Below are 18,978 nucleotides of genomic sequence, written 5' to 3'. Positions count from 1 at the left end.
TGAATCAAAAGATAATATTTCAAGTTTCTTGAAAAGATATTCAACACATTAAAATACAATTTATCAGTCAAAATAAATTTAGCTCCTTGACCATCTGTAACCACTAACAATTTATCGGCCCAAAGAGAAAAATACAAAAACGGCACCGGAGATTTTGTGTTGACATTCTTTTTCATACATTTCTCACAAACTGAACCTATACGGACTCTCTGTAAGCTTAATAACAGTAAACAATAGCACGTATTCAATCAAATAACATGAGTCTAGCCGAAACAAATTCAATTTGATTCACAATAAGCAATTGTTAGCAAGATATAGCATACCTTAGCAGACGTAGCTGAAAACGACACTCATGCCTCTCTCTATTCTTCACTATAAAATAACAATAACTGATTGGTAAGAAACCTGCTGAGAGTTTCAATCAATTGGGAAGAGAAGCTCGAATCGAAATCCTAAAAATGAAAATTTTAACCAATATCTAACTTATATCAAGCATCTCAAGTACATGCATCAAAAAGAACATTAAATATAAACAACGAAAGATTCTATTAACTCGAATAGTATCTTAGAATCCAAATTCTCCCCTTGCCTCCTTCCGTGAACTGAAAATGTGATTTGCAAAGAGAGGAGTTTTCAGAGAGAACGAAAATAGAGAGTGCAGATATTTGATGCAAGGAGGACAAAGGCAAATAAAGAGGAAAATCACCTGAAAGATCCAGAAAATGGAAGTGAAGTTGCTGTATTTGAAGAAATTGAAGTCGGTGTAGAAGGTCGGTCGATAGAAGATCGTGAAATAGAGGGTAGGACAAAATAGGAATAACATAAAAGCAAATGTTTAAATTGTCAAAAGCTTTCTCTGTTAGTACAAAATAGGAATAACATAGGAGGTCGGTTACTGTATTTTTTTTTTTTTTTTCCCTTTCAAAAAATATATATATATATATAATGATCTATCCTGTTAGAAAAGCTTGAACTTTGTGACTTAGTGTAATTCCAAAAGCTTGAACTTTGGGCACGGACATATTCGTTTTATTTTTTAAAACAAAATCATATGTAATTTTAAAATAGGAAATCAGATCCACAGCTTGTGGAAATTCCTACAGCTGGTTGTGAAAATCTCTATCCTTTTTCTTTAAATTTTGCATGCAGTAATTCTCTCAATTGTGATTTTTGCCACGTTATGGTTGTGATTTTCTCTAACCTTCTAAAGCGGACAGGTCTGCGAACTGTCCGATTCGGCCCACGTAGGTTCGCTTTCAAAACGGGCAAAGTAAAAAAACATCTATTTTGAAAATGGTTCTTAATTCTTTGGAAAAAGTACGGACAATCTCGAGCCGTCTACAGGCTTATCTCCATTTTAATAGTACAAGTACATCTTTCTATCCTAATAAATAAAATTTATGAATATTTGATTTTTATATACAAAATATTATTTTGATGTGTATTTAGCATAATTTTTAAATAATAATTTTTACATTTTTCAATATCTAATAGCGCTAAATTGATTTTATTTTATAAATAATTTTATAAACTAAAGTATTTAATACGTGATATTTAGTGTTTAATAAATCCAAGTAAAAATTGAGGATCCAATACCAAAGTTGAATTTAGGATTTACCTTTCTCTTTCAAAATGGATTGGAATTCACGGCGGTTAAACTAGACAGTGCACTGAATACTAATTGATCTTATCCTATAAAAAGCAAAAATGGGGAAAGAAAGAAAAGAAAATGGCAATTAAGCACTGAATTTTTCAGTGCAAAAGAAATTTATTCACATTTTATCACCTAATCAAAATCAAATCACCATCAAATTCCCAAGTCCCAACCATACAAATTCTTGAATTCAAGTTAAAACTGCTATTACCCTATCAAAGCTGTAACCTACACTGCAACAAAAATTCGGAACACTCTATCTTCAAAAACAATAAAAAATAAAAAATAAAAAATCTGAACACTCTTAATATATTGTAACTCCATTTTCGTATATATACTACAGCATAAAAATTAGATAAAGAAAAAAATTACCAATATCTATATTACTATAACATATATGACATCCAAATACAGTCCTAAAACAATTCTCTGTTTTAAACTTAATACAAAGTAAGCTAGCAAGCTATGATACACGGAAACTTCTAGACATGAGCGTTTCTGCGTACCATTCATTATATAAAATACCATTTTTCCATTTAAAATTATATTTTAAATATCATTTACCGGTATCATTTCCGCTTTTCCATGTTTCCTCATTTCTGTTTCCGTGCAACATAGCTGGCAAGACTTGCCAGATTGAGCAAACATCATGTTCTTTCAGCTGAAGCAAGGTGCTCCATATGTTTAGTGAGGTCATTTATGCTGTTTGCATTCCACCAAGGTCTTTCATTACTTGTTCTATCATCACTACTCCCTGGCTCAGGCTGATGTTCAAGTTCTTGTGTGTTAGAAGAGCCAGGAGCCTCAGTCAAGAAATACTCCCAAAAATGATCATTTGCTCCTGGCTGTGCACTAGTATTTGCTATCTCTACTGCTGGTTCTTTCACGGCCTCCTCTTCGATCACAGCAGCACTAGCAGCCTTGCAATCCTCTTCATAGGTAGCAAAACAAGGTTGAACGTTCGAGTCATCAAGATTAGTAATACATGCTGGTAGCTCAGGAGATGAAGCTATGTCCATAGAATTGAGTGAGCAAGTTTCACAATCTAAGGAAGATGCACTTAACTCTCTAACAATGACTGAACTAGGCTGCGAAGCTGAGCCAAAATTGCCCATATCTTCACCTAAAGTTTCCCTGACTCCATAAAGAAAATTTTCAAAACATTTTATAGATGAATCCAATTGCTCAACTAACTCAAAGTTCAAGGTTGATGCAGGGGACCCGTTTGTGTCTTCTTTTGGGAAACTCAAATTCTGATTCTCTTCAATGTTGTATTCGTCATTGAAGTGATCAAATTCTAATAATCTCCTCTTCTTGTTATTGTATTCTGATTGCTGCACAATAATAGAGGCAAAATCTGGTTTCTTAGCTAGTTGAGTCAAAAAAGAGATTACTTGAATCTGTCTTTTCTCCATACTCTGCAACCTCTCACACAATGACATAATTTGACACTCGTAGGCCTGCTTTTCTGTTTCATTTCTCTTTAACTCTAGCTGAAGCAAGCTCTTATCGTGCTTTAGTTTCTTGATTTTCTCCTCAAATTCCCTTTTCTCTGTAACAGTCAGTGAAGTGACATTGTTTTGATTCTGCAAAGAATGGCTATGAATCGGCTTGCGTCTTCGAATGTTACTTAGAAGATGTCTTTGCCCTCTTATAAACTCTTCATTAGCAAATTCCCATTGATCAGGATCAATCTTTCTGAAGCCCTATGAGCAGAAAACAAGCTTCATTTTCAGTAAACAAAATTCAACTTATTAATAAAATTGACAGCATAATATGTCCCAACACTACGAGACAGGTACTCGATTATTAACCTACTACTTCGATGACCAAAGTTAGGAGACATATACTCAACCGTTCAATAAATTTGCTACAAATCCGATCACTATGATGGCTATTAGACATATAATCGATCATTTAATTAGTAATATGATAATAAATTCTACTAGATAGGTACTCGATTATTATGCTACCTAATACTATGACACACGTAGTCATCAATCAAGCTAGTACTGAAATAACAATTGTTATGTTACTCATCTAATGATATATTCAATCTCATGCTAAAAGTGGAAGTAAGAAAGAAAGCAACTTTTACTCTAAAAACTGAGCAACTTCAAATTAAATAAATCAGAACAAGACAAAACTAGAGAAGCCAACTTACATAGGTATTAAGCTGCCTAACAAAGCTTGAAAAATTATTGTGTTTGAAGTACTTTGGAAGCAAATCTTGAGCAAACTCAGGCGGGTTCCATACAACAAAACTGCAGCCACTATGACTCCAAGATACAATTGAGTTGGTCAACGGATCATCTACCATCTCATATGTTTTGATCAGAAAAGGTGCTGGTGCACTCGAACTACTACCATGTGAAATATCCATAACTTGTTATATCTAAAAACAAAGTAAGCTCTCTATTTCTAATGGAAGGCTAAATCATAAGCTATATGTACCCAAATGAAAAACCCACAACTTGGAAGTAGTACTATCATTCAAAAACAATCTTGGATGAGAAATGATAACTGGGCTTTGATCGATGAATGGACTCTGATTGAAAGAAACTGAAACTTAATGGCAATTACAAGTCAAGATCAAGAACTGAGAGAGTACTTGTACGGGATGCACTTTTCCAAGACCAATGAAATTGCAGAACTTGGAGAAAAAGCCAGAGAATCGTATGAAAGATAGAAAATTAAAGCTTTTGACTCTGTAAACGATAAGGCCTTCAAATTTGAAATATTGAGACGAAGGGACCAGAAGCTAAATTTTCAACACAACCAACAAAAAGGAAAAGAAAAAGGATGCATTGGACACAGGCCAAAATAACTTCAATAAGATAATAAATCTGTATGAACTGAACTTTCTTTTGATTTTTCAAATGAATTTCATAATTCATATACCCTTTTCTCTTTAGAATACAAATTACAGGTGCTCATATGATTGATTATTATATATAAAAAAAATGGAGAAGCAGTCGTGGGTTTAGGAGTAGACCGAAGTAGGTGTTCTTTGTTTGTATTGAGGGAAAGCGGTGGTAAAGCTTTGACTGCAGGCTGCAGCCATAAACCCTTTTTTCCAACTTTCAAACTTTCAAAACAATGGAGAGAAGACTAGTCAATGTATTAATTATTTATTTATTTTTTTAATCCTTTCAATTTGGTAAAAAGTCAACAAGTCTAAAAGACCTTATCTTTCTCCACCATCCCGCTCGGTTCTCTTGTGATGGCGGTCCTTATTAATGGGTTTCACAATAAAACTATTTTGTTACCAAAAAAAAAAAAAAAAAAATCTATGTATTTTTGACTTATTAGTCCTGCCATGTATATGCAATATTAATATCTATTTTTTTATTTTTTTCATTGCAATCAAAATCTATGGGTTTCATTTTGATTGGATTTCTTTTTTTTTTTTGAAAAATTGGGTATTTTGATTTTATGAGTTCAAATTGAATCTATTCGAACGTTGACTTCAAACTCTTGTGATTTCATTTTTATTTATTCCAATTAGATTGTATTTATTTTTTTGAATATGTTATATCTATTTTTTTTTTTAAAGAATAACATTCAATATTTATACGGAACCATACAATGCTACACACACATCATGACACAAACATACATATTTAGTGAATTTTTTATAAACATTCAAGGGTTTTAATTGAAAATCTAATCAAATTGATTTAGTTTATTTTTAATTTGATTCTTCAAACTAATAGGTTCGATTTAATTTTTGAATTTAAATATCAATTTTTAAATTTTGGTTCAGTGTAAAAATAAGTTTAAATCTACTAAAAATAGAAAAATAAAGCCGAATGGATCATTTCAATCCTAAACTGAAATTGGTTTGATTCAATTTAATGGGATGGCTATAAATTGTATTTGAAATTAATTAAATTCAATTTTAAAATATTATTTTAATGCAAAGTGTAAGTTTTTACTAATCATCTATATCAAAACATTGACTTGCATTTCTTTCAACATTAGTTGCATTTATTTTGAAAGTTCCTTCTACGTTTATATCATATTATAATCTAACAAAAAAAAAAAAAAGAACCTTTTGAATGTGTGAAACCCCTTGAAAACATGAAGATAAGGAACACATTGACACGAAGTGCTTTACTTATATAAGCTATATACTCTTTGCTTTATTATATGTCAATAGTTTCTTTGTCAATATGATTATAAGTTAGGTTAGAAAATTTATAATATATATATTTATATATATATATATATATATTAAATAAAAGAGATTTTATAAATTTTGTCAAATTTTATAGGATTCAAAATTCTCGAACCTAACTTATCATCATATTGACAAAGAAACTATTGACATATAATAAAGCAAAGGGTATATAGCTTATATAAGTAAAACACTTCATGTAAATGCTAAATGATACTCACTTTGTCCCATTTTATTTGCATGGTTTGAAAAAATACGCATACTAAAAATTTAGTCAATAAATATTATTTTACCCTTAACTCATTAAGATATTAATAGAACACAATATTTAATTAATAATTATAAAGATTATTATGAGAAAAATAATTGTTTGGATATACAAATTTAAAAACCTTATAAACATTTTGAAACATAAAAAAAAACAAACAAGATGAGTGTGGAGGAAATACAAGTTATGCTGACACAATTTTCACTGTCGCAGAGCAAAATATCCATAATGCCCTAAACAGGTTTAACGCTGGGAATTTTTTGCCAATAATATACACATGACATTTTAGATATTTTCATCCACTACGGTGAAATTATGTCAGGCTCAAATTGCGTCAAATATATATATATTTATATTGTGTGTATGTATGTAGATTAAATTCATAAATTTGAAAAATACTTTTGCAAATATAAAAGCTCAAAGGACTTAAGTGATATTCTCTACAATTATTCGCTTTTTATTTTCCATCATACGTGGTTCGAGCCATTTTCTTCTGTCAACTCATTCTAGAAGCTCAAGCTGGCTTTACCTTTTATAAGTTACATATAAAACCATGTATTATCCTCTATTAGATCAATTTATAACCATTTTAGGTCAAATTGTTTTTAGCACATACTTATTTTTTAATTAGAATTTTTTTTCATACATAAGAAGCCCAATAGACCAAAATAATATTATAAATTACACAATAAATTCAAATTGATGATAATTTTCTTGATAGAGAGAACTCGAACTTGCAGAAAAAACCTTCGTGAAAATATCCACTAGTTGATATGATGATGAGACAAGAACAAACTAAAGAGTGTATGAGTAACATAATAGTCAATCATAATGTCTTTAATCCATGAAAGACTTTATTATGAATAATTTGAATAGCACTCTAACTGTTTATTTGAAGGTAGTTGCAGTAATGCTAGAAATGACAACAGATCTATACTATATATAAAAGTGAAAATGTGAGGGATAATGAGATTCTCTATATCACTCTTAATGAAATTTAAAATATTTTAAAATACCTTTAATGATGGTCAATTAAAAAATTACAGTTTATTAATTGATTAGATATAATTTATAAAATTTATTTTTTCAGCCCATCATTTGCAACCTAATTATCTTTTTACTTATATGATGAGTGAGAGGTTTCAAGTTCGAATCCTCTCGACCAAGTGTTTTCACCTATTTGATTATTATATAACCCACAGTGTTATTGCAGTCCATCAAGACTTCTAATGAATAAAAAAATTATTTTTTAAATAGATACATATAAATAATTAAGCATTTCAAAATTTTAAGTTCTATCTTTTTTTAATACATTGGAAGCTTTTATGAGCCGAAATAACACTGTGGACTATACTATAAGAGGCAGTTGGAGACAAAAACTGTGATCAAGAGAACTCAAACTCAAGACCTCTCACTCCTCACATATATCTATGTACATTGAAATGTTTTTTTCTGTTGGGTGATTTATCAATTTGATCGTTGTGGAGCCCGCAGTATTATTTGGGCTATCAGACATCCTAATGTATTGAAAAAAATAATTTTTTAAATAAATACATATATATAATTAATCATTTCAAAATTTTAATTTTTATATTTACTAAATTTATTTTTAATGAATATATATACGATAATGAGACATTTGAAAATTTTTTATATTTCATTTATTAAATATTTAATTCTTTTAAGATAAAGATAAAAAAAAGAAAATATACTTTTTTATTAATATTCTTTTTTCTTTATTTTGTATGATATGATTGGATATATTTTTAGAAAATAAAATTTCAAATAGAATATATATAATATAATATTTTATTTAGGAGAGAGATAAAAAAGAAGAAAAAGTATATTATTTTTATTAATGTTTTTGGTCTTTATCTTTGTTATATTTGATTGGATATATTTTTTAAGAAGTAAATTTCCAAATAGAATTTACATAATTAAAATGGGACGATAAACAATTGAAATTTTAATTTTAAAATATATATATAATATTTTATTGATATATTTATATATCTATATATATTGAAACGTTTTTTTTGTTAGGTGAGTTTTGAAAAAGTTTTATTCTTAGTAATAATTTTTTATTTTCTTTTTCGTTATTGAATAATTTGTAACTACTATCATTTAATTTAGTAAGAGATTTATATCTCTCTTGCAATAAATAGATGACATATAGATGGTTAAGCATTTTTAATTTTCTTGATATTTTTTTCTTTATATCTTAAATCTGTTTTACTTAAAAGAAAATAGTATATAAGAAAGTAGGAAAAAAGAATTAGAACAATATATTTCTGTTTTGGTCACTTTTTGGGTTTCAAGAATTTGTATGTATATGCATATATTTTTTTTCTGATACACTAGATAAATAATACTGCCACTGTGGTTAAATTGATTTCCATTATCAATTCAGATCTTCTTCTCATTTTTTTTTTCTTTGATCTAATAGTAAAAGTAATTTATTATTATTCTTCATTATAGTTGTATATAGATATTGATTTGGGGTTGAGAGCAAGGGGTTGGAAATTGAGTGATGACTTGATTTTCTTTTTGAGCAACTATTAGGATTTTAAAAATCTGCATTTATTAATTATGGATTAAAGAATTAGGTCAAAGGATTGGGTTGAACTTTATTCTAAGATCACTTCATTATATAAAAATAGAATTAAGTACATAATAAGTAACATTGCAAGTAATTTATACGGCAAAGTATAATACAAATTAATTACTTGTATTTATTTTAATTTAAATATATATATATATATATATATATATATATAAAATAAGTATATAACAAGTATAGTCAATGTGCAACGCACGTCATACAAAAGACTAGTATATATAAAAAAAAGAAAAAAGAAAAACAAAAACGGACAGTAAAAGTGACAGACTGTCTATGTAAAAAAATATATATCAATCTATGTAAAACGGACAATCCTCGTGTCCCTATGACGTGACCCGCTCGGGCCTCGATAAAAAACAGACCGAGTCAAAAAACCCATTTTAAAAACGAATTTCAATTATTTTGTTCAAATTCGCAAAAATTACGGACGATCTAGCCCCCGCGAGTTTAAGCCCATTTTCACAGTACTAGGGGTAGATAGTAAAAAATAATATCTATATCCTTGAGCAACCAACACGTTTAAACTAATTCAACAGTGGTATTAGCTAAAGTTTGGAATTCATACCCAAAAATAGAGCTGGATCATTTCTTACTACTAGGAAATATACGAGCATCACTAACAAAAAAATAAAATAAAATAAAATAAAAACCATTAGTTAAACATCTATCAATAAGATCTTTCCCTTAATCTGTATTAGAGAAGACAATAAGCTATAGAGATGATGCTCATAGATGAAAATTGTCCCCTGAACACAGCATAAAATCTGTAGAACTATAGCAAAGTGAATTGAAGAAGAAGGAGCATATATGAAATGAAAGAGTCGACATGAACTGCCTGAATCATTTAATAACATATATATGTAATATCAATGTGAGTGATAGTAAGTAAACGATTAGGAGAAGACTTTATTTCTCATTAATAGAAAAGGTCTTTATATACAGTATTTCACACTCTGTAGATAACTATACAGCTAAGATAGATAGCTATACTAACAGATTACAGTGATATAGATAACAACAACTGAACTAACCTTATCACTAACATGCCCCCTCAAGTTGTACTATCGGTGTGGGCGATAGTCAACTTGTCTCTCAACAATATAAACCTATTCTTAGTCAACGGGTTCGTTAATATATCTGCAATTTGATCATTTGAAGATAAATAATGAACCTGTAACTCCTTGCTTGCAACTTTATCCCGAACAAAGTGGACATCTATTTGTACATGCTTCATGCGACTATGTTGAAGGGGATTAACGGTCAAGGAGGTTGCTCCTAAATTATCACACCAAAGCACAGGTGTGCCAACATTAATCCCAAGTTCTTGCAACAAATTTCGAACCCATAGAAGCTCAGATGTTGTGTTTGTAATTGCTCTATACTCCGCTTCCGTTGAAGACCGAGAGACACTCTTTTTTTTGCGAGAGCTCCAAGAAATCAAATTCCGACCAAGATAAATTGCATAACCAGCAGTGGATTTCTTATCTTCAATGGACCCAGCCCAATCTGCATCACTATAGGCAGTCAATTGAGTGACAGCAGATGGTTTAATGACTAAGCCATATGAGAAGTCCCCTTTAAATACCGCAGTATGCGTTTAACTTCCTGCCATTGAAATTCAGTTGGAGAATGCATGAATTGAGCCAAGCGGTTTATTGAAAAACCAATTTCTGGTCGAGTAAATGACAAATATTAGAGACTACCAATTGTGCTTCGGTATAGTTGAGGATCTTGGAAATCTATGGTTGTGGCTGCCGTTTTAGAGTTTGAAACCGAAGCAGGTGTAGCAACAACCTTTGCTTCATTCATGTTAACTCTTTTAAGTAAATCAGCTATATACTTTGTTTGAAATAAAAACAAGCTGTCATTACTCCAGGTTGCTTGTACTCCCAAAAAATAATGTAAAGTGCCCAAGTTCTTGAGCAAAAATTTACCTTGTAGACAGCTTTCAACATGAGCAGCAAGCTTCACATCGTTTCCTGTTAAAAGAAGGTCATCCACATATATTAAACAATACAATATTGAAGCTCCTTGCCGAAGAACAAATAATGAATGATCCAACTTAGACTGAGTAAAACCACAACTAAGCAAAACTTCTCTTAAGCATTGATTCCATTAGAGCGGGGCCTGTTTCAATCCATATAAAGAACGACGTAATTTGCACACATGAGATGGTTTAGTTGTATCAACAAAACCAGGAGGCTGCACCATGTAAACAATTTCATCAAGCTTTCCATGAAGAAAAGCATTCGACACATCATATTGCGTAACTTTCCACTTATTAGAGACAACAATGCTTAGTACCAGTCTAATCGTTGTGGGTTTGACCACAGGAGAGAAAGTTTCTTCATAATCCACACCGGGGCATTGATGAAATCCCTTAGCAACTAACCGAGCTTTGTAACGCGCAATTGATCCATCGGCATTCTCTTTTACCCGAAATACCCACTATGTTGGCATTTGGTGGTGGCACTGTTAATTCCCAAGTCCCAAGTTGTAATAAAGAAGTAAGCTCAGAATCCATGGCTTCTCGCCATTCTGGATACTTCTTTGCTTCTGTAACACTGTGTGGCTGACGAGGTACCACAACTGCTAAGACTCTTAGTCTTGAATGACCTGTCTTAGACTGAGTCAGCATAGGGTGTACATTAGTTACCGCCGACGATTGCAAAGGAGCAGCGAATAATGGAGAATCATCACTTCCAGATTCTGGTTGTGAAATAACAGTAAGTGGAGCTGCTGAATGCTCAATTTCAGGTTACTGAGTGGAATCAGAAACATCAACAACCCCATATTGTCATTTACTGGTTTAGAAACAGAACCAGTACCTGTTTCATGACTTCGCTGTATAGTTGAAATCGCAGCAGGTGGGAAAATTCTAGCTGTGTTATCCAGCGGTGGTGGCGGAGGGCTAAGTATTCCAAGACTTGAGTTTGCAGGTGGAACAGATTATTGATGAGAAATTGTAGTTGTTGGCACCTGCACTTGGGAAAAATAAAATTGTTGCTCATCAAACACCACATCACGTGAAATGTACAGCCTGTGTGAGGAGACATCCAAGAATTTGTATCCTTTATGAATAGTGCTGTATCCAACAAACAAACATTTAATTGACCTGTTCTCAAGCTTGTTCTAATTATAAGGTCTTGTTAGTGGATAACAAATGCAGCCAAAAGTTTTGAGGTCATATATATTCAGCTTTTTCTGAAACAACTTCTCAAATGGTGAGCAATTTGGTAACAAAGATGTGACAACTCTATTAATCGCATACATAGCAGTTTCAAAAGCAAAGTCCCAATATTTCAATGGTACAGAAGCATGATTTAATAACGCTAAAGCGGTTTCAACAATATGCCTATGCTTTCTCTCAACACACCCATTTTGCTGTGGTGTGTGAGGACAAGACAACCGCAAGGAAATACCATTCTCACGAAGAAAAGGAGCTAACGGCCTAAATTCCCCACCCCAATCACATTGAAACATCTTAATTTTCTTATCAAAGAATTGTTCAACAAACGCCCGAAATTTTACAAAAGTTTGAAATACATCAGATTTATTTTTCAAGCAATAAAGCCACGAGTATTTGCTATAGTGGTCATGAAACAAGACATAATACCTGTTACCATTGGTAGAGATAACAGGGGAAGGACCCCAAACATCAGAACATATGAGCTCTAAAAGGAGCAGAAGCAGTAAAATTAGATAAGGAATATGGCAATCTGTGTGACGTGGAAACACAACAAGCTGAACATAAAGAATTTTTATGAGAATCAAATGAAACATTATTCAACTTTAATGTAGAAATAACTGCTCGATCGTGGGCATGTCCCAGTCGAGAATGCCAACAAGAAAAAGAAACATGATTAACTAAAACAGGAGGGTGAGGTGACGGAAAGAATTTGTAGAGACCACGATCAACCGTACTTTTGTGAAGCACTCTCCTCGTGCGGATATCCTTAACAAGAAAGAAGTCACGAAAGAACTCAAGTGAGACCCAATTATCACGAGAAAAAGTATTCACAGACAGTAAGCTAAAGGGTGATTGCGAAGAATAAAGAACATTATTTAAGCGAAATTTAGAGTTGTCACATAACACAGTGCTACCAATATGAGATATGGTAATTGTATTACCATTGGTTACAGTAACCTCATCCGGTCCATGATAGTCAGCTTCAAGAGAGAGATTATTCATTGATCCAGTAAGATGATGTGTTGCCCCAGAATCAACAATCCAGGGTTGAGCTTGTGAGGAATAAGGAGAGGTGTGATGAACCTGTGGCGAATTTCGTGGGCTTGGACACTGGCGAGACATGTGCCCAGTACCATTGCAATTGTAGCAAACAATAAGACCCCCTGAACTCGAAGTCCTTGAATTTCTATTAGAAACATTATAAGAACGTCCACCACGCTGTGTCTGACTTCGACTTCCTCTACCTCTAGAAGAATTATTGTTCTGTCGAGAAGTAGTTTCACGATTACTGTAAAGTGCAGTGGCAGGTACGGTGACAGTAGTAGCAGCCTCATGTTTCTTAAGTTGTTGTTCCTCTACCAGCAACAAACCATGAAGATCTTCATATGTGATTGGTTGTAATCGCGCCTCAATAGATCTAGTGAATGGACGATAATCAGGTCCAAGGCCGCCAAGAATAGCCCCAATAAAGTCATCTTCTGAGATTGAGCTTTAAAGTGCATGCAATTGATTAAACAAAGATTTGGCACGTTGCAAATAGGTTTCAATAGACTCGTTATTTCGTTTGAGGTATGAATAGCACTTTTTAAGTGCCGAACTTGTGTCCTGGATCCAGCTGCAAACGACACCTCCAGGTTCTTCCAAGCTTCGAGGGCAGATTTAACTCCAACAACATTATTCAGCAGCGGTTCAGTTAAGGATGAATTTATCCAGCCAAGAACGATCTGATCCTCTAGATAGCAAGTAGTAAACGCCGGATTCGGGGAAGTATCAATAACAGGTGGTGGTGGAGTAAAAGTTGAATCAATATGTTTCTCAAGATTGTAACCCCTCAAAATCGGCAAAAGTAGGATTTTCCAAAGAATATAATTACTGGAGGTCAATTTAACCGTAAGTTGATTACTTACGTTAGGAACATTCGAAAAAGAGGCAAGAACAGAAGTAGAGGAAGAAGAAACAAGAGCAGGGGTTGTCGAAGAAGCAGAAGGAGTGGTAGAACTTTCTTCGATACTTGATGTCTCATGGTTGTTAAACCTAATATGGCTTTGATACCATAAACGATTAGGAGAAGACTTTATTTCTCATTAATAGAAAAGGTCTTTATATACAGTATTTCACACTCTGTAGATAACTATACAGCTAAGATAGACAGCTATACTAACAGAATTACAGTGATATAGCTAACAACAACTGAACTAACCTTATCACTAACAGTAAGACAGATCACACTACCAACTAACTAGGTGATCATAATAGGATTTGAAAGGAGCTCATCAGCGAGAATGTTTATACTTAAAGTCTCCTCCTTAAGCAAAATGACTGTACCATTAAGAGAGAAAATTTGGAGATCTAATCAAAAGCATGTTTAGCTTGAGAGAGAAAATATTCAGTTTGATCAGATGTAACCTCAAGACCAAGAAAATATCAAATATCACTCAGATCCTTTATCTTAAATTGATGGCCAAGGGAAAGTTTGAGAGAATGAACACTTGAAAGATTATCAATTTATTATCAAAAGAAGTACTAATATTAAGCCCAAATCAATTTATTATCAAAAGAAGCTGAGCCATATGTATTTTTATTAAGTTCAAACAGTGTCAAAACAGAGTTAAACTTAGAAAACCAAGCTCCTGGAGCTTGCTGGAGTCTATAAAGTGCTTTCTAAAGATCACATACCTGATGTAGAGGATGAGAAGGTTTCCCCATTAAGGAAAACATTATTTAGATCCATATAAATAAATGATCGATAATGAACAGAAGGAATAATAATAAGAGCTCAAAGTGAAGTGACACGAGCTACAAGAGCAAAATTCTCCGTATCATCAATACCATACTCCTGAGCATTTATCTCTTTGCAATCAATCATACTTGTAACATTCAACATTACCATCTGCATATGTTTTAATTTTATACACCCATTTGCAATCTATAAGAAATTTACTTAGAGGCATATCAATAAAATTCCAAGTGTCAATCTTAAAGAGTGCGTCTAACTCATCATTTATAGCTTTTTTTCATAAAGGATCATTAGAAGCCTCTTCAAAATAGTAGGATAATGGATGTAGAAAGAGCAAGAGAACAATCATAATTACCTTAATAGTAAATTTTTTATAGTGACAGAAAAAGGTAGAATAAAAGTTCAAAAATTTTATGTATTTTTCAAAATACAAACAATTTGAACCTAGCGCGATGATCAGCAAACATGACTAAATATCAATTAAGGTTCCCTCTAAGTTACAAAGGGAGAAGGACACCATACATCCAAATTAATTCAATCAAAAATATTATTTATTCTTCTTTCACTATTATTAAAATGCAACTTTGACTATTTACTATTTTTGATATAACACTGAAAAATACAAATAGAAATTAAGAGTAAAATGCTTTGAGGTCTCTAAATTGTAGTCAAATTAACACTTTCGTTCATCTATTATTAACAAATAGTTTTTACATCCATAAATTACGATTCTGTTGTATAACTGAGTACTTCTATCCATTTTGACTTTCAAATAAAAAAACAAAATGAGGAGAGATAATATATTTAAATTCCTAAACTGCCCTCAATGAGAAGGGCTAAAGGATTCAATTGATTGTCCAAAATCTAATATTTAATTAATTTTTCTTCCAACTTACATAGAATTACGACATAATTAATAACACAAAAATAAGATTCATGCATCAAGTAGAAGACTTGTCTACTTCGTGATAAGTTAAAAAATAAAACATAATTTTTTTTTCTTTATATCTTCATCCATAGCCATAGATGTGTCCGACCAAAAATCCAAAGCTTTATAGAGCCATTAGAGCAGAAAAACCATAAAAAAAAAACATATAGAAAGTGCTAAGTCTGGGCATTCTGACGAGACCTTTGTTACTGATATTGTTAGCAGCTCTATATTAGATGGCCGCAATACGATATCGACTTTTTGACATGGCTTTTAAGAGATCAAAGAGAGATTGGAGAATCAAATTTTCAAAGAAGTGAAGTACTTGGTTTATACACATGCTTCTTTATGAAAGCATATAAGACTGTACTCGATTCGGAAAGACTGTAGATTCGCCATCGATGACTTTTCCCCCTGCCAGAATGCCAGTGAGCAAGGGACATTGCTGTGATTGGATGGATTTCAAGTCGAAAAATTGGCTAGAGAGAGATGCAGTTAATGAAAAATGTAGATGATTTTGAGTTTAATGATGGCTATTTCCTAATCTGGTATATGAATCTTTGTCATTTCGGAAGAAATTTATTTACTTATTTGGTATTTCAAGCTGGGTCTAGGATTTGTTTTGGGGAAGGAAATGAATTTCTTTGCAAATGAAGAGGGTGGTTGTTGATGTTCTAAATAGCTTTAAGGTGGTGCTAGAGGCAGAGATGATTTTGAGCCAGAGTTTATTTGACGAGTTAAAGAAGATGTACTCTGCCGTGAGTCCAATTGCGGCGATAAACTTTTCAGAAACGATAGGGCTGAGAAAGAGGGAAGATAGTTAATCACATTATCCTTTTTCATTTTCTTTAATAGAGGATAATTTGGACATTTTACTTCTCTTTTAACGGTGAGTTTGAGTCAAAATGGATGGAAGGACCTAATTATATGATAGGAATGTAATTTAGAGACGTCAAAGCTATTTATTAATAATAAAAGGATGTAAATAGTAATTTAACTATAATTTAAGAACTTTAAAATATTTTACTCCAGAAATAATCTTTAGTTAACCAATTGTAATAAGGGGATGAAATTTAGGTAAGGAAGCATTGCCCAAACGAACGTGGCACAATCGAAGATCTATATTGAATGAAGTAGTAGTATTAATGAAAGCAGAATAAAGATAGAGATGACCCGAAAAGGAAATACTTTATGCATTTTCCCTTTCTACCTCCCTCATCTGTGATTTACAACTCCAAAAAAAATTCAAAAAAAAGGGTTTAATCTTCAATTTCACCCCAAATTTTTTGAATAATTATAATTTTACTTTAAATCGACCTTTGTATTATGAGCATTATGAAATTCTTAACTTAGTTGTAATTATACACTAATTTGCTTTTAGAATGTAATTGTATCCTAAAAATGAATTACAATACGGCAACACGGCAAGATAGTAAAAATGGATTATAGACAATCTAACTTTGTAGCTCATCATTTCTCGAGAGTTGCATTATTATATTCTAGCTCATCATACAATACGGCAAGAGTTTTATAGTTTTTGATTTTTTTTTCTAAATGCTCATGTGTTTTTATCAAGTTTTTTCACTTAACATATGGAATTGGTCAAATGATTGAGGTCAATTTAAATCTTATAAACTAAAATTTTCTTGGTTGAATTTCATAATAATATATTTTATTTTTCAAAAAAAATTTATTGAACTTAAACTTAAAAACAATGTGATAGAAGGGCATATTTTTATGTATTTTCAATTGAAAATTCAACATTATAAGATCTTATAGCAAAAAAATTTATTAGTTTGCTCCAATATTTCAAAAGAAAGATATCATAGTAGAAGCTACTTGAAAATTTTAATAATAAAAACTAATGCATTTATTTTAACTACATTATCACCTAATATGTTAAAAAATTCATAAAATGGAGATGAATATTGAAATGATATATATCACACTAAACAAATTTTTATCGTAAGGTGAATTCATATAATTCATATTTTAAGTATAGGAAAGTAATTTTTTCAATATTGTAATTAAAAAATTCAGAAAGAATTCAAAATGGAGATTTTTATTTTGAACAGAGAAGAAAAAGATAATAAAATGGACCAACATCATGTTAGTTGGATGATCCAAGAGTGAAACATAAATTTTGATATTTGAAAAGTACAGTTGTTTATGGTGAAAATACGGCATCGTTTTATTTATGGTGAAAGTGCAATATTCATGCTAAATAAATCCTTAAGGTCCGAGAATAACTCATTTCAAATAAAACATGATCAGTTTAAGTCAATATAAAAAAAATGAAAGGAAGAAATTTGGGTAGGTTTCTTATCAGAGAATTGTTATTTGTTAATAACAAAGCAGTAGAACAATTAAAATTATAAACTGACTATTTTACCCTTAATTCTCTTGATTAAGAACGAAATTAATAGCAAGTGAACAAAACTGAAACCTTTGAACCAAAGCTATAAATTAAACAGAAAATTTCAAATTCAACAGATTTTAACCTTGTTAATGACATGAAGGAAATGCCATTAAAGCTATAAAATGAGAGAGTTTTGTATTTGTAGAATCAATTTGATCCTGCCATCTACAAGAGTTTTTTCCAGAAAATTTTTTATAGTTTTGCACAAATTTATTTCTTAATAAATGCCATTAATAGTATTTTATATAAAGAGAATGGAGAATTAGAGAATAGCGCACCGTTATAGTTAATCAATCATGTTGGGATTAATGCTAGCTCAGTAATAAACTCCAATGTTGATTAATAATTTATAACACTAAAAATAATAATGGGTAAGACAACCAAAATAATACAAACACAAAACACCAAAAATAATTGTATTAATAAGAAGCAAACATTCACAAAGCTTAAGGAAATGATTACTTGGTTTATGAGGTGAGGGGTGATATTCATAGTCATTTCCACCTCCTCAATGTACGGCTAAGATTTGTTTACAAAAATGGACGGTCTAGATTACAAGGAACATTTTAGAGTTAGGTAAGATATTTTCATTACATCTCATGTGTGGAGAATTGTGGAGTATTCTAGAATGTAGGCTTGGACCTCCAACTTTGGATTTAAGGCTTTCCAAGTCTTGGCTTATTATAGCAGCCCATTTTGGTGGTGACTAAATTAATCGGTGATATTTTAATAAATCAGTGGGTAACGAACAACAGATGAACCAAGATTTGGTGAGTAACGACTAGATGGGGTAGTATCATGCCGTTTTATTTTTGTTGAAAATTATATATATTTAACGACAACTGCTCTATCTATAAATTGTATACAAATTATTTGAATTATTTAAGCAATTTAATTGCAAAAATGTTTTCTTAAAATTTTTATATAACCTGACTTTTCTGGTTTGTGGAATATTTAAAAATGGTTGAAAGAAGTTCAATTT

The 18,978-nt window shown here is 31.5% G+C and overlaps 1 protein-coding gene and 1 long non-coding RNA gene across 2 annotated transcripts; both read right to left on the bottom strand.

Annotated features, from left to right (window-relative positions):
• LOC110009297 (uncharacterized) lies at nt 1-896 on the bottom strand. The gene is made up of 2 exons (XR_002284192.3): nt 707-896; nt 1-602 (listed from the first exon to the last, which is right to left on the bottom strand). It is a non-coding gene; the product is annotated as an uncharacterized LOC110009297 (long non-coding RNA).
• A 1,044-nt stretch (nt 897-1,940) lies between these two features.
• Nucleotides 1,941-4,709, bottom strand: LOC105632424 (heat stress transcription factor A-4a). The gene is made up of 2 exons (XM_012214805.4): nt 3,819-4,709; nt 1,941-3,360 (listed from the first exon to the last, which is right to left on the bottom strand). The coding sequence occupies exons 1-2, from the start codon at nt 4,035-4,037 to the stop codon at nt 2,302-2,304; spliced, it is 1,278 nt and encodes a 425-aa protein (XP_012070195.1). The 5' UTR covers nt 4,038-4,709; the 3' UTR covers nt 1,941-2,301.
• Between the last annotated feature and the right edge of the window lie 14,269 nt (nt 4,710-18,978).

The sequence above is a fragment of the Jatropha curcas genome, chromosome 4 (assembly GCF_041381405.1).
Source record: "Jatropha curcas cultivar XTBG-Jc1 chromosome 4, XTBG_Jcur_1.0, whole genome shotgun sequence".
Classification (NCBI taxonomy): Eukaryota; Viridiplantae; Streptophyta; class Magnoliopsida; order Malpighiales; family Euphorbiaceae; genus Jatropha; species Jatropha curcas.
The sequence above is the reverse complement of the archived record's forward strand: the minus strand, read 5'-3'. Positions and strand labels throughout refer to the sequence as shown.